The sequence below is a fragment of the Epinephelus moara genome, chromosome 8 (assembly GCF_006386435.1).
Source record: "Epinephelus moara isolate mb chromosome 8, YSFRI_EMoa_1.0, whole genome shotgun sequence".
Lineage (NCBI taxonomy): Eukaryota > Metazoa > Chordata > Actinopteri > Perciformes > Serranidae > Epinephelus > Epinephelus moara.
The window spans coordinates 37419600-37442353 of record NC_065513.1 but is presented as its reverse complement, the minus strand read 5'-3'; the positions used below and the strand labels follow the sequence as shown (position 1 = coordinate 37442353).

At 42.2% G+C, this 22754-nt stretch overlaps 1 protein-coding gene across 1 annotated transcript in view; it reads left to right on the top strand.

Annotated features, from left to right (window-relative positions):
• Window positions 1-13108, top strand: part of susd2 (sushi domain containing 2) — a 43578-nt gene extending 30470 nt beyond the window's left edge. Inside the window, exons 13-14 of the mRNA XM_050051821.1 lie at window positions 5744-5840; window positions 12243-13108. Of these exons, the coding sequence (XP_049907778.1) occupies window positions 5744-5840; window positions 12243-12288 (143 nt within the window). The 3' untranslated portion in view covers window positions 12289-13108. The remainder of the gene's footprint in view (window positions 1-5743; window positions 5841-12242) is intronic.
• Window positions 13109-22754: the final 9646 nt, after the last annotated feature.

The following is a 22754-nucleotide window of genomic DNA, read 5'->3' as shown; positions in this document are numbered from 1 at the left end:
TGGTTTCAGCTGGCGAGCTTTTAGCGCACCTTCGGCGAAGCCTTTTGGCACGAAACTGTCACTGCGCCAAGCTGGATCTGTCAACACCTCCCCCAGCTGCGCTGCCACACCCATCTCAGCGCACCTCGGTCTGCGAAACTACCAAACTGAGCGCGCCTCGGGTTGCGCTGCTCAAAACTAGCTCTGCGCGGGGTTCGCCACCCTGCGCTGCGCTGGGAAACTAGAGCCCCAGGTGTGCAAAGTCATCTAGAGGGTCGGATTGGACTTCTTGGCGGGCTGGTTCTGGCCCCCGGGCCGTATATTTGACACCCATGGTGTAAATATTTTGTGAAAGCACCTAGAGTCCATCCATCCATCCATTTTTGTAACCGCTTATCCTCTTGAGGGTTGCAGGGAGGCTGGAGCCTATCCCAGCTGACATTGGGTGAGAGGCGGGGTTCACCCTGGACAGGTCACCAGACTATCACAGGGCTGACACATAGAGACAGACAACCATTCACACTCACATTCACACCTACGGACAATTTAGAGTCACCAGTTAACCTGCATGTCTTTGGACTGTGGGAGGAAGCTGGAGTACATGCAGAAAACCCACGCTGACACGGGGAGACACTAAACTGCCGACTTCGTCAATACACTGCACCACAGAATGAATGGGTAGTAGCTGTAACAATAGTGGGCCAATCACACATCACATTAAACTAAAGAACGCTTGTAGTGATTGGCTGCAAGGAAAACCTTACAAATAGCCGTTTTTTTTTCTAGTGATTGTTACAAAAAGGATTTCAATGCAGCTATTGTTTAACTGGAAAATTTACGATACTCTTTGGTACTGGGTTATTTTGGTCCATACCGTAAAGGTATGAAGTACCGATACCAAGCCCTAACAAACACATTTACATTCAGAGACACACACCCCTGGCCTCAGGGTCCCAGACCACAAGAAAGGTTCGCTGTTGAAGCTGAGTCTAATTCGAGTGGACACTTTTATCTTCCAGAGCTTCTGCTGCTGCTGTGTGTAGACTTTATATTCATAAACTCCTCCAAGAGCATCTGGGTAAAAAATCTCTGACCATGGATGTAGTCAGCAAGCAGGTTTAGAGACCAGAAATGTTTTTGTTGGCTTCCACTTGGCTTTGTGTTTTTTAGGTGTGTTCATGCAACTGGGTGCTTGTTCAGTTTGAACGTGGAACATCTGATGTCTGAAGTTTGCCGTCTGACACATGGTTCAAATTCCAAGAATACTTATACACCCATCACAATAAGTCAGACAGGGTGAGCTACACATATCAGATGACAACAGTAGCTTGGTACAGAGACGCACACACTGTTACCACAGAGAAAAAAAGTCAGCAGAATTATTTTAAGATGATATCAGCTCTGTCAAAAAAAAAACCTCATCTCTATCTTAAGAAATGCGTTGTGTGATAAGAATGTAGCTCAGGGGTCTACGGGCATGCTAGGGTTATGAAAACAGTCTTGGGTTTCTGATTGGTGTCATCTGTTTGCAGTTTCTTTGGGAGATAAACACTGGAAAGGCATTTAAATTATGAGCTCAGAAATTTGAATTTGTAGCAAATTTTAGGAATTATGTGTAAAATATAATCGCCTTTATCTACTTACATCCAAGTACCGATGATAGAGATAAATGATTATCATCTTTTTCTGTTTTCTATCGCCTTCAACTTGATAAGTCCAAACCCATGATGTCTGTCATGTGTTAATCCCATCTCACTAAAAGTGTAATGGTCCAAACTGAGTGCTATTGCTCCCTGGAGCTTTACTGTTTGATCAATGCAGAGGGGGTTCAGTGGAGTAATGAGATAGCTTTGGGGTTTTGCCAGCATAAAAAAAAAGAAAAAAGCTGAATGTTAACACTGATTGACTGCCAGCCCTCCACATGCTCCCGGTACAATTATGCTCTGCGCAGCTTGTCGCACTGATGCCGAGGGCTTCGGCGTCCAGCAGCTTGACGCCAGCGCTGCTGCACTGAAGGCCTGGCCATGTGTAGCGAAACTGATTGGTTTAGAAACTTAAGGGAATATTTGTACATGTGGGTGTGTACTCCACTGTGCTTCTCCATGCATGTGTGTGTTTGATGTTTCGAGGCTGATGACATTTTAAAGGCACCTGCAGTGCCTACCTGACAAACCTGTAGCACACTTGACATATGTCCGTGCATTCATGCGTTAGAGGATGACGGCACTTTGAAAATTATCTTCCCCAGAACGGATTTATACTTGCCTGCCTGGCTCAGGATACTGTATGGATAGTTAAACAGATTAGGAAACAGTTCACTGAACTTGCCAAGACCCCAAGGAAAGTTTCAGATGTTTTAATTTGATCACAGTATTACCCAAGACGCAACTGCTGGGAAAATTAGCAAATGGAGGCTCTATCATTGCATCCAGCCTTGTGCTCATTATGCGTGTTTGAAGCTGATGTTTCATTTTTGTTTTGTTTGATCCCCTCAGTAATTCTAAAAAAGAAAAGAAAAGAAAAACACAGATTCATGCATTTGCTGATATACTGGCAGATCTCAATGGCCATTTGTTGAATGGCTGGTCTTAAGCTACAAGTAAAATCTGTAAGGACAAAGACCAGAACTCCTCATATATATTTCTCATCCATACTGATGTAAAATAGCTCATACGCCAATCGCAGGTGCACTTATATAATGCAGCCAGATATGTTAAAGAGAAAGCTTCTGTTGAACCAGCGTGGTTCTAGACCTCTGAATTGCTCCCCATAGAGATACAGCGATCCAGCTTTTTCAGTTTCGATACCGATCCCAATGCTGTGGCTTTGAGTATCAGCCGATAGCCGATAGCCGATACCGATCCGATACCATGGTTGACCTAAAAAGCTATATACCTTTACATGTAGAACAGAAAAGACTAGAGGCATCAGGCATTGATGACTACACAGTTCTTTCCTAAGATAAAATGAAACAAGATGAAACAGATTAATGCAGTGATAAACTATTTATTTTAAGCAAAAATAAACAATTGTGCAACAGCAGTTGAAATAGTGTGAAATACCTCCACACAGCAGATTCTCTCCTTCGCTCCATGACGTATGACGTAGCTCACTTCGCAATAGATTTAAAGGGGAAGGATTGCCTCAGGTATACGTTGCATTTTCCGATACCCAATCCATCTATTTTGATGATATCGAGGCCGATATTCGATCAAGATATCAGATCGGTGCATCCCTAGCTCCCCGCATCTCAGATTTGGTCAGCGATTCAATTAGGTCTGGTGCGGGCCTCATAGAGTGGAGCTAAAACCGGTCTTGAAGTGAATGGGTTTTTTGATAAGATCCCTGAAATAAGGTATGTGGTTAACATAAGGTAAAGATATTTTCACATTTTTTTCTTGAACATAAAATCTGTCAGTAAATACCCCACTTGTTATTTTGAAGCTTTTACATGTCTTAAAAAGGTGGCTGCTAAGAAGTGGCTAAATGAAACCAAGGAGGTTGTTGCCAGGCACTGTTTTTACAGCCTCATTGTGGTAATGATGATGAAGTGACGTGATCGTGGTGTAGTTCATTTATAGCGCACATTAGCTTTTTACTTCTGGCAATTGCATTTATGCATTAAAAATCATGAAAGTGGTGTCCTTTTGTGAAGAAGAACCACCACAAATGCCCCTTTTACATTGCAGGATTTTCGGCGAATGTTGGGCTGTTGTGCATGCAAGCTGCGGGCGACAACTTATATGCTAAACGAAGACTGATTGAGCTTTCCTGCAAATTTGCACAATTCCTATTTAAAAAGGGCTATAAACATTTATTTGCCACAAAGCTTATTTTCTGCAATAACCCAAAATCTAATGGAAAATCCCGTTGGCTTCTTGATTAGGGAACCAGGGCGATGCTAACTTTCAACTGGGCCTACAAAAAATATCATCCCTGCACCCTCTAGTGACAACTGTTTCAGCCACTTAGAGAAACAATTTACCAATCAGAGCTTTTTGGCAGGATTAGAAAAAAGGTCATCATCTTTCTAACTAGCTAGCTAGCTACCCTACAACATTCTCAAAAAATAGCAATAGAAAATGGCGATAGACATGGATTCAATTTGCACAGCTGTTCAAATTGATTTAAGCTGACTAACAACTTTTAAATTGCCATATTACTTTTCGTCAGTCTGAAAAATGTCAGCACCTTCAGGTCATTGCTACGATGCCTTCTGTGTCAACTGAAAATTGTGTTTGCAGGACGAATACATCTCAGAGCAAAACAAAATGAATCCTCATCCAACAAGAAACTGGCTAAAATGAGCACCTAAATGAATTAAGTGAAATTAAATTCTGATCCTCTGCTCTGGCTAATTCACCTCAAACTGTATGGCGATGGGCAAATTTATATTGTTTCATGTCGGACATGAACTGCCATGTTCAAGGTTCATTTGTAAATTTTGGCTAAATATGTAATACATGGGCAAGAGAAGAGAGTGCTGTACCAGATTATGTATGATTATTGGTCACAGGAAACTGCCTTGCCCCTTGCGAGTTTGAGTTGTACAGTAACTTCAGATAAATTCAACTCAGTTGGTATAAAACATCAACAGATGTTTACACTTACATTAGTATTATTAAAGCTAACCTGTACTAAGAAATAAGGTGCTAAATGAGATCTGTTTGAACACAAAAGTGATGGTTAGATTAGACTACAAGTGAGGCTGACATAGGTCTACACACTTACATTCAGTGTAAATACAACTAACAGCTATAGGCCGACACTATCAGTGTGTCTCAAATCACATACTTCCGTTAGTACACTTCCATGTAGTATATTATGTGCACTGTGTACTTATTGGCGTAGTGCACGAATTTCGACAGGGTAGTGTTGTCTCAAACCAAACACAGCCGTTGTGAACTTACCGGAAATGACGGCCGCAAATTAGCTAGTTAGCAAACTAGCATTAGCATTCGCGTTATCGTTCGCGGTACCAAATCATTACAGACTGCTAAATTAACTCAACAAACATACTGCTGGCTTATACCCGACAACAGTATAGTGGTGCTTAGTGCAAAAAACACATGTATATTTGTACAATGCAGCAATGTTCATGGTCGCACAGTCCTCGGCTGCAATTTCCAGTTTGAAAAGTGGTCCTTCCCCTTCCACTACATAGCCAAGATGGCGACCATTGAGGGTGAGAAGTTTCCATAGTTCCACACTCAACTTCTTGACCGTTTTGAGTGCACCATCTGGGTACTCATAGTGCACTGCATTTTTCCATACTTCTCAGTGTGAATGCACTTAGGCACTCAAAATATTAAGCGTAAGTACAGAAGTAGGCGATTTGAGATACAGCAAAAGGCTTCCTTGTTCACAGAAAACCCTCAATTGGTCTAGCAAGTTTTTCGCTCATTAATCCTTTATTTACCAAGATGAAACAGACTGAACATGCATCATAAATTTCAGCCACACCTAACTACAAGCCCAAACTGTTTAACCCATCCTTGCCTTGGAGCTTCAACCACAGTCCTCTACTGCTGGCTAATGAACAGCTCCAATGGATGCCTTGCTCGAAGGAGCCATGACTGTCTATTGATCTTAGCTCTTTAGTTTCCCCTAATGCTTTTACTTCTAACATCAATGCTTCCCTGGTTGCCTTTTGACTTTGTATTGATCTAGATATTAAAAGCTGTGGAGGATGGATGGATGGGTTGTGCAGAAAGATCAATGGCTGATAGCGGTGACTAATTCTGTGTTGGTTTTATTTTCGCAGATGATAAGGTGGGGTTTATACTTGGTGCTGTTGGTTCCCTGTCAGCACTGGTCACAATGGGAATAATGATCCACCGGCACAACAGGAAACAAAACAGGTGGGTTCACACATGATTCACTTCACAGAAAAATCAATTCCTACAGTGAAACAAAATCCAATATAGGAAACAAGAAATATAGAAGAAGCAAATTAAAGTAGTGTTAGGACTTACAGTGCCCTTGTCAGCAGCTGTCTTTTACACTTGATTGCTGCTGCAGATTAATTCTTTCTCTTAATTTAAAAAGGAAAGGCAGCATACGTAGGTAGTTTTTAACAACAAGCCAAAATATTACCCAACAGATTGGCAGTATAATAACTGTACAGTTTCAGGTGGTATTATAACCACATAAAAATGATAATATTTTGCTGCACCTCATTATGGGATTAATTAAAAATATGATCCTCAAGATTTCAGTCCAAGCTGACCTGATGACCCTCAAGTAAGCAATTGTGGTTTAATACAGGTCCCTGAGGGGGGAGTCAAAGTCTCGTTAAGCAGCTACTCTGTCAGAAATACAACAGAAGAGCAACTGATGTATCTGTTTACAGTGCAGCTGTTGTTGTCATAGAGAGAACAGCAGTAGTTTTCCACACAACAGCAGGCCAAAGTAAAAGGAGGTGGTTACCTTGCTGAGAAGTCGGAGGTGTGCAGCCTTTCGCCTGCAGCTCTTCATCTACCAACTCGTTTTGGCTGGTTCTTCTCTCCAAAAATGACAGCTGTCATGTGAAAAAAATTCTGGTGAACCAAAGAGGTTAGCGCATACATTGCGTTTTCCTGTGACTGCTTCACAATAAAAGCCTCCCCGTGTTCAGCTGGTTGAACACTTACATCATAGAGCCATAAGAAGTGTTTGCATTAGCAGTATAGTCAGCAATGGAGTTGATGTAGTGCACAGGAAGCAGTGAGGCCTCAAACAATAACACTGGATTACATATGCATTCATTGTTTCTAGTGAATTGTTTGTGTGTAGGCAGTATAAAATCTATGTGGGATTGGCGGACTCCACCATGAACAAGGAACACTACTTTATAGAAAGGTAATGACAGAATGTAAATATGTTAAAATGTTGCTCAAAAAATGCAGAACAATATGCCACATAAAGCCATATCCAATAGATATCTATCTCAAATAGGGTTTGATTTCATAAATATCTTAAAGGAAAAATGTACCCACAAAGTGATCATTTGTATATCAGTTACTCATCCCGTGTTTGTTGAATTCATCAAGTGTTTTTTTTGCATGCCTCCACGGTAGAGTCCTGCACAGGTTCAAAGCTCAGTCCCAAAACCTGACCCGACCCACCCGTGGTTAAACACACAGATTTGCCATTGTGACATTTTACATAATGTACTTTGGTCATTATTGGGGGTCTTGTTCACGAGTGAGGGTAAAATGGAGCATGAGATGGATCGGCGGTTTGGTGCGGCTTCTGTAGTGATGTGGGCACTGCGCCAGCTCCGTCATGGTGAAGAGGGAGCTGAGCTGAAAGACAAAGCTTTTGATTTACTGGTCCATCTACGTCCCAACCCTCACCTATGGTCTTGAGCTCTGGGTAGTGACCGAAAGAATGAGATTGTGGATACAAGTGGCCGAAATTAGTTTCCTCTGGGGGGTGGCTGGGCTCAGCTTTAGAGATAGGATGAGGAGCTCGGAGTAAAATCGCTGCTCCTTCGTGTTGAACGGGGTCAGTTGAGGTGGTTCGGGCATCTGATCAGGATGCCTACTGGGTGCCTCCATTAGAGGTGTCCCACGTCCCACTGGTAGGAGGCCCCGGGGCAGACCCAGAACACGCTGGAGGGATTGTATACCTCATCTGGTCTGGGAACACCTTGGGGTCCCCCAGGAGGAGCTGGAAAGTGTTGCTGGGGAGAGGGACGTCTGGGGTGCTTTGCTCGGCCTTCTGCCCCCATGATCCGGCCCCAGATAAGCGGATGAAAATGGATGGATGGATGGATGGATGGATGGATGGATAATGTGCTGTCCCACCCAGATGTGTGAAGGACTTGCTCAGTCAGCTCCTGCTTGTTGTTGATGAAATACAAAGGAACACAAAGATAACTGATTTTGCGGTAATCACGCATATGACAAAGTAACTGACCCGTCGCTATCAGTCAGCTGCATCATCAGCTTGGTGATGACGTTTTGTTGAACGTCCTCTGCATATTTTATCAGCCTGCCGCGTGATACAGTCGTCGGATCAGGCAGAAATTTCTGAGGGCTCACACGGCCAGCTCTGGCACCTATGATTTCATTTTGTCACCCACTGATCTCCTGCATTTAGTTCATTGTTACCAGTGCCTCCACGCGTAACTTTAGATCTTTTGTGAGAATAGTGAAGTAGTTAAGAGAACATACGTCTCCATCCTGCTGTGTACTCTGAACAAGAGCGACCCAACCACCACACATTGAACCCTCGCGTTACCCCCTTGACATGACTTTCTTTGCATGGGTACCCAATCCAGTAAGGACTCTGCTCCACAGTGAACAAAGAATCCAAAAGCTTAAAAACACTTGTGTATACCTGTAGCACACCTGAGCAAGTACGTGCTTTTGAACTCAGCTTGTGCATTCCATTAAGCAGAGTTCAAATGAACGTGCTTGCCCAGGTGCGCTACTTGTATGTGCATGAGGCTGTCCATGCAGAAGTGTTTTAAGTATTAAGCTTTAAGGTAAAATTAGTGTGTTCGGAAAGTACTGAGCTTATGATTGATTGAAAAAGATTTGGATTATACTTCACAAGTTATGTGAGAGTTTGTAAGTGACGCACTCCTCTTTTCAGTTCATCAAGAATTTTCTCTGTTTTTGGATTCTTCATTCACACAGGAGAGATGTGAGAAAAGCAAAGTTTTCTCCACAAATTTAGCACGAGGTAACTTATTGAGATACAAATGATCAATTGGAGGGTGAGGTATGCCTTTAAGGATTATAACTTTAAGGTAAGACTGAAGCTGACTGTAGAATCAAACAAAAACATCTGGCTGTCTCCCTCTCTGTCAGTGCATACCACCAATGAAAAGGCCTCCGCTGGTCAGACAAACTCTGAATTATGGCACAAATACTGGCTTGTTTTTGTTGGGTAGGCCTCCAGCCATAGCCGCCCATATATCTTTAATTCTGTCTTTGAATAGATAGATTATATGTTGGAAATACGAGGCACATTTTATCTTGTGAAAACCGGTACATAGCTAGAGGTTTTCTTCCCCTCCCATTTCCTCCCAATAGTTAAAACCTTTTTGCAGCGCCAACAAAGACACAAAAACACAAAAGCAATGAATCCCACCTGCCTGTTTGATATTCAACATGTCCCAGCCTCTTAACCGTAACTCATAAATTTTCTTTCTGATCTGATCAAACCATATAAACCCATATACCCTGTGGGATCATACTTATGACTGCAGTCCAGAGAAACGAGAGGCTAACAGCTCTCCTGGGCGTATACAAGCAAATTAAAGGCCTGTTTTATGGGCTCATAGACTTCATTTGGGCTTTCCCCTGCCATAACTCCGGCAGGGGAAGAAAAGATGGATGTCAGGAATCAAGAGCCACCTCCCGCTCACAGCAGCACTTGGGGCAGCGATGAAACTGCTATGTTTTCAAGTCGTGAGGGCGAGGTGCGAGCACACCTGCCCTCTCTTGAAGTCTCGATCAGGGGAGGCCAGGTGTAAAAAGAGATGAAGAGTGTCAAGAGGTCTGCAGATGTGAGGGAGGTGATCTCACACACACGACATGCCGGTACATATGCTAGTTCAGGAGAGCCGGGACACACACACAGCAAGGAAACACACCGTGCCGACAGTAGCCTAAATGTGTAAAGAGAAATCTTATACATTCCTTGAGTGTGAGTGGTCACACTGACAAGCATGAGCACACACACATGCATACACACTCTCCTACCAACAAGTGCAGACACATTGAGTCCTCCCAACATCAGAAGCATAGCAGGATGGAAGTAGCGGGGGTCTTACTGTATTTCACATCATGTCTGGGTTGCGTGTCTGGAGGAAAGAAGCAGTGATACTACACAACTCTGTGTGTGCATGTGTGTGTGTGTGTGTGTGTGTGTGTGTGCGACAGGTAGATAGTGAAGGCCTCAGTAACCTGCGTCTCAGACTCAGACTTGCAGGGGTACTTTCCACATCTAGGGTTACTCTGCAGGTTTCAACAGGTCTGCTGGCAGCTCACCACAGGAGTAAGAAAGTCATTACACCGTAAGATGCAAGTCTGTTTGTGTGTGTGTGTGTATGTGAGTGTACCATCATGTCTGCTCCACTTCTGCCCTGTGACACATCAAAAAGGTAGGAGGGGTCTTTGTCTGAACTTGGCAAGGGCTTCAAAATGGATCGAAGGAGTGAGGTAAACTGTCTCAACACCAAATGAAATATCTGTGATAATAGGGGCGCCCCGGTAGCTCACCGGGTAGAACGCATACCATTAATGCTGAATCCTTAGAGTCCAGCCTGGGTCCTTTGCTCCATGTCATTCCCTGTCTCTCTCTCACTCACTGTCTAATAAAGCAGAATGCAAAAGAAAAAAAAGCCCCATTTCCACCAAGCAGTACAATTCAGTTCGGTGCGCTTTTTTTCTGTTTCCATTGTGAAAAGTTGTGGATGGCACCAATAGAACCGTTCTGTACCGTCCCCATTTTTGGTCCCCCCTCTGTTGGGGTACCTAGCACACAGATCTGGTACTAAAAGGTGGAGCTGTGAACACTGCAGTCTGATTGGTCAGTAGAGGACGGTCACTCTGCTCAGGGCTGAGTTGTGGCTGGTTTTGAGGCTCGTGTAACCACTGTTGGTGTCGTGGAGAGGTTTATTAGTCGATTGTAACTATAAAGTGAAAGGATGTTTTGCTGTGTCTTGCAGCAGCTGGAGTCGGAAACAAAAATAACTTAATTCACCGAGCCACATGCCGGCGACTTTTAAGGTGGAACATTAACTTGTAATGTTACTCAGTGCATGAGCTGACGACGTGAATCATCAACACACCTTAAATTTCAGGGTAAAAAGTTTGACCATTACTTTATATGACATACATTTTTAGCATGAAAGGATCTTCAAGTGTTTATATACATTAATTTCGGCCAGATTGTGTGAACGCATATATTCTAATCCTCAATCAAAGAAAAAGAACAAGCGTTGTGGAGCGTCAGGCTCCGGCAACACGGAATAAATGCTAAATGAACCAAGGATCTAGGTACCATGTCTGAGGGGTTACTTTTGGTTCCAAAGGCACCATACTGAAAGTGTTTGGTGGAAACATTGAAAGCGCTTGTCTTTATCTGGACACTTTTCCCCCACAAATACAACATGCTAATGTTTTTAGCACGAGCCTATGGCATTTTACATTGTATAAATTAGCCCAGCAGCTAGCAGACTTCTCTCTACTCATATGAAGCCAGGGACAACAGCAACATTTAACAAAGATAAGGTTACAAAATGTGGCTCTATCACAACTCACAGCGTTCACAGACAAAACAACTGTCTTATTCTAAACACCTTTCCAAACAAATATAACGTGCTAACGTTATTAGCAAAACCTATGGCTTTTTACATTGTATAAATTAGTGTAGTGACAAGCGGAGATTTCCTCTGCTCATATGAAGCCAGGATAATGCTGTTTTTTAATACCCCATGGAAAGAGACTCACTGCAGACTGTTTTATTTTGTTCGGAAAATGTCGGCGTGCAGCCTCGTTCTGTGGACGATAAAAGAGGTACAGACTTCCCTCTGTGTCACCAGTGATAAGGAAATACAGCGAGTGCTTGACAGAGCAGTAAGTGACAACAGCTTCGCCCACAGTTTGCGGTGGAAACGCTAAGCGGACCTGAGGTCGCGGTACCATGTATGAAGGGTTACTTTTGGTTCCAAAGGTGCCGTACTGAAAGTGTTTAGTGGAAATAGGGCTTTATGGCAGCATGTGTCTCCTCATGGTCACTGCTTGTCAATCTTCACTTTGACTAATGGATATAATGTCAAAAAACAACTAATGCATTACTAGTTTAAATACAGTGGGAGGGCTCAGTACATTTGCCCTTCAACATTTATGTCCCTTTTTTCCAAGTGTCCTTAATGAGCGACTACGTTTTATATGCACTGTTAATAAAACACTATTAATAAGAGCAATAAAGTGCTGTTATTAAGAACCGAGTTGAAAAAAATCCCTGCCCTGATGCAAGGTCACAAGACAATTTTCCTGTGGTCAGTTTTGATTAAACAGTCGTTCCCCATTACGTCACTTATTCAACTCCCATGGAGCAGCAGGGCATGCAGTCTGGATGGCTTTATCCCCCAAAATAACTTCCACAAGGTGAGGATGATCAGCTTTGAAATAAGGACATACCTAAATAGAGGTGGTGGTGTTAAAATGTTTCTTCTTTTTTTTTTGTTAGTTGGTGTTTTGTAATTTTGTTCTTAAATTCTAAAGTTGTTTCAGTGACTCTTCTTTTATTTGTGTTTTCAGAGAGAAAAAAGAAGACCAGATGATGACTCAAGAACAACCTTGCTAAACCATCAAAGTTCTTCCGGATTATGGATTACACCGCTCCACATCGAAACCTGCAACTATGTGGCCTATGGCAACAAATGTGTTTAGAGCTCAGCATTTGGAAACCCCGTGCAGTTGTGTTGTTTGTTAGGACAGTGGTCTTCTCTTGACCTGTTGACCCTGTCAGGAAAAAACCTCAGGCGCTAGTTAGGCTTTCAGCGTGTTGTTTAGCCTCATGTTTTCCCTCTTGTTTAGTTTGGAAAACCTCCAGGTCATGGTAAATGGAGCGTGGGGGTGAGGATTGAGGGTACTGAGGTAAAGGGAAAAATGCTGGTGATTGTTTTTATATTCCCGTTTTTGCATGACTGAACGTCCGATCTTCGCTAGAGAGAAAACTGTATAAATACTACACAGAGATATCATCATCACAATCAACGCTCCCTTCTCCTGTTCATTTTAAAATAGGACCAGATGTGTTCATGTTCGTGTCACATGTGAAGTGAACCTGATCATTTTATTTTGGTTGAGAGACTTTGAACTGGTGTGCAGCCTTTGTGTGGGCTCAGAGCCTTCAGTCAAACGAAGGGTTTTGCTGAGTGACTGAGAAAGATACTCCACAAATGTTACACAGAGGTCACCTTTTTGCACAATGTCAACACCCTCTGAGGGTTGTTTTTATACTTTTGCATATTTGAAGACAGATTAAACGCACATGCTTTCATTAAAATCAAGAAATGATATTGCATTGCCTTGTTTTTAACAAACTGGCTGTTTATCCAGCGGCGTGTTGTCTTTGTGAATGTTTGCTGCTCAGAAATAAAGAATCAACCCCTCTTCAACCAGCAGGCGTGCATCATCTGTTACAGCCACATGCCCTGCCGGAAAGACCGTCATCTCATGTTACTCCGCGGTCTTCTCCTCTACTTTGAACCTGACTCACTTCTCCTTTTCCAAAACAAAGCCCTCAGGGGGGGTAAGAGGAAACAGAGTGACAGGGTCCTGTGTGGCTGATCCCTGGGAGTGATAGGTGGGGGTCCAGCTGGGGAAGAAGAAGGTTCCTGTTGGAGACTAATTGAAATAACCTGGCCTGCTGGACTGGGAAGGCTTTGAAGTTTGTTTTTTTTTGCCACATGTGAACACTGTTTCCTAACTAGCGGTTGTGCAATGCTCTATCCATTACCAGCTCCTGCGCACATGGACTGTTGTTGCCGCTCTGTCGTGCCTCAGGGACTCTTGGGACACTATTGTTTTTCACATTAAAACACATCAATACCCTTTACGAGCATAAATAAGTGCACGTGCACCCACTTCACATGTGTTGTTACGCGGTAATGAAACAAGTCCTGATACCCTCACAAAGACGTAGTAAGCCGCCCTGTGTGCCGCTGTCTGAGGTCTTTTTACAGTATCAGCTCACTCACTGTATAATCTCCTAACTGGGTGCAAATTTCCCTGCTTTCATGTGTCAGTCATTGCTTATAAGAGAGGCAATGGAGCAAGCTGCTGCGTCTGTTTGCATAGTCAGATGCTGATTAATTGCGTGCAGATGAAAGTAGAGGGTTTTCATCTCTGGGGGGGGCCTGTTCTAACCCCGAATGTTTACGCTCGCTTATCACCCCAACAACCCGGCATGATTAGTTCAATCAAATTCAAACACGAGTAAATGCTAATGTGTTCTGTGGAAGCCTGTTGCTTTCACGTGGGACTTTTCCCATTTCTCAGATCTGCTCCACATCCCTGGATTATGAAGAAAGGCCTCTGAAGTGGCTTTTGGATGAGGCTTTTGTTTTGGGTGTGCGTGTTTTTTTTCTCTGTTTCATGTCAACTCCAGCTTTGCAGGTGTACTTTGTCCCTTACCTCCTAATGCCTCACGGTTGAGCAGCACCTTCTGATGTTAACTCCTAATTTTAAGGCGTAGGTTGAAATAAAGATGGATTTCGGGATTAAGGTGTTTGCCCAAACACTGAGATTGTGTTTGAGTTTGTTACTGGCAACGTGAACACTTAATGTCGGGGTGAAGATTTGAGCAAAGTCAACTAATCCTAAGGTTGATAAAAACACAAGTTTGAATTTTTTTTCTCATTTTGGTTATACTTTATTTTTATATTCTCTTTTTGCAAATGTAGGGCAATCCTAAAAGCAACTGAAAATGAAATCATCTTTCTCAGCTATAGTCATTAGCTTGGGAAATGAGGTCAGCATCCAGTCGGAGAACAACAGCAAAAATCTCTTGCACATATAAAAATAACTCAAACATAAACATAAATACATTCGTAAATGCAAACATTGCACCAATGCAATGAAAAGCAGGTAAATAAGGTGACATAGGTATTTATCTCAGATAGAATAACTAATTTGAGACCTTTCTGTAAAAGATATTCTAATTTCACATCAACATTTTTCTAATATACCCCTTAATGATTTGCATTTTTCCTTTACTGAACTTCCTGAATTGTATCTTTCAACTAATTGCTAATTTACCCTCGCCGTGTCGTCCTTTTTATGATTTTCTGTGATTTGCTTCAGTGCTGTGAGTCTAAACACTCAAAATAATTATTCAAAGAAGCTTCACTTGTTTGAATCTTAAAGGGACAGTTCACTCTAGAATCAAAAATACAAGTTTTCCCTCCTACCTGTAGCTCTGTTCAGCAGTCTAAATTGATTTGGCCTGGGTTGCAGAGTGTTGGAGATAATAGCTGTAGAGATGTCTGCCTTTTCTCAAATATAATGGAACTAGATGGCACTCAGCTTGTGGTGCTCAAAGTGCCAAAATATACATTACAACAGCAATGTCTCTTTCCAGAAATCATGACCTGGTTACTCAAGATAATCCACAGACCTTTTTGTGACTACTTTAATGTATGAACTATTTTCTTTATACTGAACTACACCTGCCAACTGTATCGCCACACAGAAGGAAGCGTGCATGTTCTCTTGGACCAGAGGTTCGTCTTTGCGACAGCCAAGATGTAAACATTAATGGCGTCCTCCTTGGCTGTGTTGTACCGTTTGCTAGCTCAGTGGTGCTAGGTGAGCTAGCAGTAGATGCACGCTAACTTCTGTGTGGTGATACAGTTGGCGGGTGTAGTTTGGTAGGAAAAAATAGTACCTACTATGGATGTTGGTTTCTGTTCATTTTGTTTTTGACAGCCCAACACCCATCAACTGGTAACTTACCGGTTAATTTTTATGAAAAATATCACAAAATGACATAAAATACAAGAGGCCTTTTCCTCCTTCACTCAAATATAATAGAACTAGATGGCACTCAGCTTGTGGTGCTCGATGTGCCAAAAAATAGATTTGAAAAACTCAACAGCAATGTCTCTTTCCAGAAATCATGATGCAGAAGGAGGCGTGCATCTACTGCTAGCTCACCTAGCACCTTTTAGCTAGCTAACGTTACAGCTCAGCGGGGGAGGACGCCGTTAATGTTTACATCTTGAGCTGTCATGAGCACAAGCCTCTCATCCACAAAAAGATGCACGCTTCCCTCTGTGCAGGGATTTTGGTGTAGTTTGGTAGAGAGAAAATAGTTCCTACATATCTGCTCACAACAAGGTCTGTCAATTATCTTGAGTAACCGGATCAACATGATTTCTAGAAAGAGACATTGCTGTTGATTTCTCAAATGTACTTTTGTGGCACTTTAAGCACCACAAACCAAGTGTCATCTGGTTCCATATCTGAGAGAAGAAAGACATCTCCCAACACTCGGCAACACACACCAAAACAATCTAGATTCTAGTTAAATAAATAGCACTACAGGTAAGAGGAAAAATGCATATTTTTGATTTTGTGGTGAACTCTCCCTTTAGGCAGTGTTAGCACTCTTTTCAGAGCTGTTTCTATTGGCATGCAGAACTCACACTGAGGTCCACCGTATGACCCAAAGCTGAACCTCAGCTTCTGTGAGGACTCATAGAAGTAGCTCTTCAAACACAAACTACTCTTGACATTAACACTCAGTATAACTTTATCACTCACAGGCAGCTACTAGTATTCCCCTTTCTCAGTCATCAACATCAGAGGCCGAACTCCATCCCCTGAGGCAATGTAATCCACTCAGCGACCAGCGGCCGTTAGGACCCAAGGCTCATTTTTCATTGGAGTCAGTTCTTTTTATAATGGAGCACGTCATTCTCCCAGGCCACAGAAAAGGCAGATACCTCACTTTACTACACCACAGATGAGCGTAGCAGAGCAAAACAGACCCAGCATGCCCAATCCACCCTTACAGATGTTCGTCCTAGACCATGCCCGACACAGGAAGCCCTTAAAGAGCAAATCAATCAGTCGGCACTGTGGAAACCGGGGGGACAAACCTCCATGGAAAGCTTGTGGAAGGGCACATTGCCAGGGGAGTGAGACGCACTACGTAGCTTGTACCAAATATAAATTCATTGCAGACTCTTGGAAACTTGTGTTTTCATAAACACGGGAACTGGGTGGAAGCGATTTCCCGATTTGGAGTGATTCAAATGCAAAGCAGTGGAGGGCACTGACAAAAGAGAAGTGAGAGGAGAAAATAAATAAAGAATTGTTAGCATTCGCCTTTTATTTGCCTGGAGGGAGAATATTTTCAAAGCTCATTCTCATCCTGAGAAATCATTTTAGTGGTGATAATCCTCAAACAACATTCCCCTCTGATTTCTCAACTGAATGGAATACAAACCATTTTCAAAAGCTTTTATGCACAGATCAAGTGTTCTCATGAATAAAGATGTGCATCATGGCACTTCTTCGGGGCATGCAAAGATGAAGTTGTGCTCTGTCCTGGTTGTTTGTTTCCCTTTGAAGAAGTTAATTCCCGACGAACACGAATTCCTGTGACACTGCTTCACTGCTCTCCGTATCTCTTTCCACCAAAGCTGACCGCAACCTGCAGCTCTTGTGATTTGGTTTTATCCACTTCAATCAGATCCCATTTGAAACCACATGTTTTATTGTAGTGTGGTCCTTTATTTACTCAATACTGAGCTGGCAACGGCAATAGACCTTTTCAGATTTGGCATCTCAGTTTCTTTTCCATAACTTGAAATGTATTTCTTCAAGTATTTAATTTATTGCCACATGTCACTGGCAGACATTAACCTGGAGTCTATCCAAGGAAGAACCTTCAATTGCCAGATATAATCTGTCAAAGGATAACTTTATCCCCATATACCTCTAAAGTCTCAGTATGTAAAGCTGAGTGAGTAATTCCTCCACTCTAGATTTATGATAGCACCTGTCTGTTAGCACAAGTAAACTGTCCCAGCAGGCACGGGAATTCCCATCAAATCCAGCTCCAGAATCCCCCCAGATCATCAAGAACTTTGTTCTTGCCATCAGAGATAAAGCTCTGCAATCCTCCCCAACCATTACGCTTAATGATCTGCTTAACTAGCCGCGTTACGCCAAAGCTAGTTCCAAGAAGAAAGGCAACTTCAAAAGGCCAATATTCCTCCAAGCTTGGTTTGTGTATTCCCCCCTTTTTCCTCCTTATCGTGCACTGTGGAACTTGTCCGATGCACAGATATGATAAAGAAGGAATTAAATCTCTGCTCTGTGTACGTGGAGTTTCATCTAAGGATTTGTTTGTGTGCGTCTGTGTGTGGGTGGGTGTGCATACAGTCTGAAACCCCAGTCAGAAGTAATACACAGACACCTTTCGAATGAAGCCATATCAGTGGATACTAGCCCGGACTTGCCTCTGTCTCATTTTCTTCATTTACTGACATTAGTGCCATAATTAAGAATATTCAGTGGTTGCAACATGTAGTGCTTTCTCAAGATCCGAGGTGCAAGTAGAGTGTTAGTCTGCTCAGTTTATATCCAAATGATTTAAATACGAGTGCGTGAGATAAACTCAAAATTGTTAATGTACACATTTGCTCACTCTCAAGATTTCTGCACTTTGTACCCAGTTAGCCCACATTCTTAGACCCTAGAGGCAGGTATTGTTTACTGTCTAGACACACTTTCTTGTGGTATCTCTTGTGTGTGTCTGTGCATATACCTGCTAGTGAATGTGCGATTCATATCGCAGGGGCATTGAAGGTCCTTTATTTTTCTCTCTCAGGCTTATTATGAATTCTCACCACTGTGATTCATCATGTGTTGTCTCTCCCTCAGCACGTCTGAGCCCACAAGGTTGAAGACCTCATAAGTATTCACATCCCCGTCCCCGCTCAGCCCTGCACTAATTGAGAAGACACAGCAGCTGCAACATCATCAGGTTAATTTCTTGTTATTCATATTTATGTAGGGGAATAGGAGTTTCACTTTGTTGCAGTCCTGTCATTGAGACTGGGATCTGAACTGCTGTCACTGGTTCGTGGTTTCGACAGTACTCTTGCAAGAATTACTACAAATTGTCATCAGCATGCTATACATACATCACTGTACTCTGGCTGTCAACATGAATTATTCAGTACACACAGTATTTAAAATGCATTTTCTGTGCTCACACTAAACCTCAGATTTTAAGTTTATGGAGCTGGGAATTTTTAAAACTTTAAAGCAAAACTGTGCAACTTTTTAACCTTAAAAAACAGCTTCAGTATCATTTAGATCACTGGATATCAACCTGGAGGTCCGACCCTCTTCATGGGTTGCTAAAGCTTTACAGGGGGTTGTGAGGCCTTCTTGTTTTTAAATATATATACAGTAGGTCTGTATCTCAGCATTTCATTCATCTCTGTGAAGAACACTAAATGTAAACTGTTATTTTAAAGTTTAGATTATTATTCAAGATATAAAGTTAAAGGTCCAGTGTGTAAGATTTAGGGGGATTTAGTGGCAGCTGGGGGTGATGACGATTACAGATTGAGACCACCTAAAACCTCTCCTGGTTACAATTCCTTCAGTGTTTATTGTATGTTTATCCAAAACAAACCACTTCATTTAAATGGGTAAAAACATTGAATAAAGCCGACATGCAGGAGCTAGATAGTGTGAGTTTATCACCCGCAGAGGTTTCTCTCTCTAAGAAACAAATGGACACACTGATTTAAACTGGGAAAAACACTAAATAAAAGCAAGGCAAGTTTGTTTAATAAATCGCATTACTCTCTTCGCAATGCGATAACGCGAATGGTCTTAGAGCCAGTGTTTGTTTTGTCCATTCTGGGCTTCTGTAGAACAACATGGTGGACTCCGTGGAAGAGGACCCGCTCTATATGTAGATATAAACAGCTCATTCTAAGGTAATCAAAACACGGTGAATCTTAGGTAGGCAATTTTAGTGGACCTTTACAATCTCACAGGATAAAGGCATGGTGAGAACCAGAATATAAGCTATGTTCACTCTCTGCTAAGCAGCCTCATCCTGCATTAGAAAATGTTAAAACAACCAAAGCCTGTCAAGTATGTACGGTTGTTAGAAATATATAGATATAAACATTTATATAAAAAAAATCCTGAAAATTATCTCTGAAACTTACTAGCTCAAAATTCTTTTTTTTTTTTTTTTTGCTATTGCTAAATATAATATGAAATACCTATAACATATGTCAGGGGTTGCCAGTTACCTCCACTGCAGTCCACTGATTTAGATGGTACATTGACTTCTAATATGACTTGAACGTCGTTATCAATCCATGTCTGCAAGGGTCCACACACAGCTCTAAGCGGACGTCCGTGTGCAGCCCCTTATTTGTTACCATGCAGACTGTATGCACAGCAATTGTGCCGACTGCGCATGCCCCAGTCTCTTGTCCATGCTCCAGCAGCCAAGCCAGCCGCAGCCAAAACACCACGGTGAATATTATTTTAAAGTTAGATATTCAACAGTTGTTCACTTCAGACCCAGCAGAGTCTACTGAGTTTCAGTCTCACCTGATGTCTGCAGTAGGAGGACAGTACAGCTCACTTCCCAGCCATCCTGTCTACTATTGGGGGCTGATACGGACCCTCAGTTATAGTATGGAAAGGACCGCGCGCTTGTCCACACGACCGCAGCTGTCTGCAGACACTTAGTGTGGAAAGTATGTCTGAGTGTTGAGCAGTTTGCAACCCTGTATTTACAATTGGTGAACCAATTTAAACTGAAGGGGTGCCAAATTGCAAAAATACCATTTTTTGCATATCACTGCTTTAAATAATACAGCCGACAATTACTTAAAGGGGAACTAATGTTTTTTTCAACCTGGGCCATATTTTCCGATCTACTTTTGTCTATATATGAGTGATAGGATGTTCAATATTTGACATTTCTCCAGTGCGAAGCTAGGGCTGACCTGCCTGCAGCCTGTGAGCACGCGCTATATTAAATAATAGGGCACTCAGACAGCGTCAAAATACGTCCACTAACAGTGCATTTTTTTCACACAGATAGGCTCGGATTGTTAGTATAATTATGCGACAACATAATGGAAAGGAGAAATGAACGTCTGTGTTTATCTTTAGCTGGATTCAGACATGTTCCTCTGCCTGTTGCTGCTCCCTCTCTCTCCTCGTCCGCTCTTCAGTTTCAATGAGCTCTGCGTCCGTGTATGTCCATGTACTCCGTGTTCAAATAAATACGGGCGGTCATCAAATTCAAATGGCTCATCCAGATCCAGTTGGTCAAAATTGGGTAAAAATTCAGCCATGACTACTCCAAACAGAGTAACTCCTCGCGTTTGTAAGGTCTATCCAGCGGTAACTTCCTGCAACGACTCAAATCTCGGGAGACGTGAGATTTCAGAGCCAGACATTCACTCTCTGAGTGAGTGTTTTGACTTGCCACAACAAACATGTCCGAATTTTTACCCGATTTTGACCAACTGGATCTGGATGAGCCATTTGAATTTGATGACCGCACGTATTTATTTGAACACGGAGTACACGGATGCAGAGCTTATTGAAACTGAAGAGCGGACGAGGAGAGAGAGGGAGCAGCAACAGGCAGAGGAACATGTCTGAATCCAGCTAAAGATAAACACAGACGTTCATTTCTCCTTTCCATTATGTTGTCGCATAATTATACTAACAATCCGAGCCTATCTGTGTGAAAAAAAAATGCACTGTTAGTGGACGTATTTTGACGCTGTCTGAGTGCCCTATTATTTAATATAGCGATTTTGACGCTGTCTGAGTGCCCTATTATTTAATATAGCGCATGCTCACAGGCTGGAGACAGGTCAGCCCTAGCTTCGCACTGGAGAAATGTCAAATATTGAACATCCTATCACTCATTGAGATAAAAGTAGATCGGAAAATAGGGCTCAGGTTGAAAAAAACATTAGTTCCCCTTTAATAGTAATAAGCTTTATTTATAAAGCGCTTTTCAAAACAAAGTCACAAAGCGCTTCACTTGGCTGATCCCAGATTAAAACAATGCAAGATTCAAGCAAATAAAATGAGGCAATTTTAAGAAAATAAAAAGAACAATACCATCATACCAACCTGAATAGCTGATAGACAGAAAATTAATAGGCAACTATTTTGATAATCAAGTTGTCATTTGAGTCATTTTCCCAACCAAAATATAAAGCATTCACTGGTTCCTGTCTCTAAAACGTGAGGGTTTGATGGGTTTCTGTGTTTTGTGTCATTGTAAATGGAATATCTTTGTATTCTGGACTGTTGAACGGAAAAAACAAGGGATCTGAATAATCGTTTTGGGCTCTAAGGAATTATAATGGCAACTTTTGCACAATTATTAGAGATTTTGTAGAAAAAACAGTTTATTGATCATTGAAGAAAATATTTTTTTCCCCGTTTTCCACCCATGATAATTGCACGGCCTGTTTCTAATGCAGTAGTTTGAACTTTAAGTGTGATTTTTGACTGTCAGATTTATCTCCAACCACACACCTCTGGACCCTTTATTCCCCAAGTCCTGACTGAAAGGTATTATCACCAAGGCTGTCAACAGTGTGCAAACATTCATAACGTTAGCTCATCGCAAGCCATGTGGCACTGTGCCCTGTTCATCTCCTTGGCCAAGTCCCATGTGTGCTGGTCTGTGAGCTGAATCTGAAGATTTCAAAAAAGAGTTTAAAATTTTAGTTTTAAAACAAATTTGTAATTGTATTCACTTTATTCAAGATTGCACCTGGCTAGTTTCTTTTTGTAAGCACACAAGATATAACATGTCTGAAGTTCAGTGACCACAAATGTAATAAATTCTAATGTATGCTGTTCGAATACAGTCTGCAGTAATCTCTTTCTGCTACTTGTGTTTAGTGTCTGACTGTGCAGCGCAGTGTAATCCTCTGGATCGAACTGAAATCTTCCAACTTGCTTTTCCTTCAGTTTCAGTGTGATTTGCAGGCGAGGATTTGTCATGCTTTCTGAATAGAGTGTTAGGAGATTGCATGGAGGACGCAGTTTCCCCCGACTAGTTTCATTTCATAATTGGGACGGAGATGTAGTGGGAGACCTGCCAAACATCAGCACAGCACGGTGTATTAGCAGCATCTGTGCAGGGGGATCGCCTTGTTTACAGCTTGAAACCTTAAACCTGCAAACATAAATCTGCTGGTGCGTACTGTGGCCTGAGACGCGGTTCATGGATTG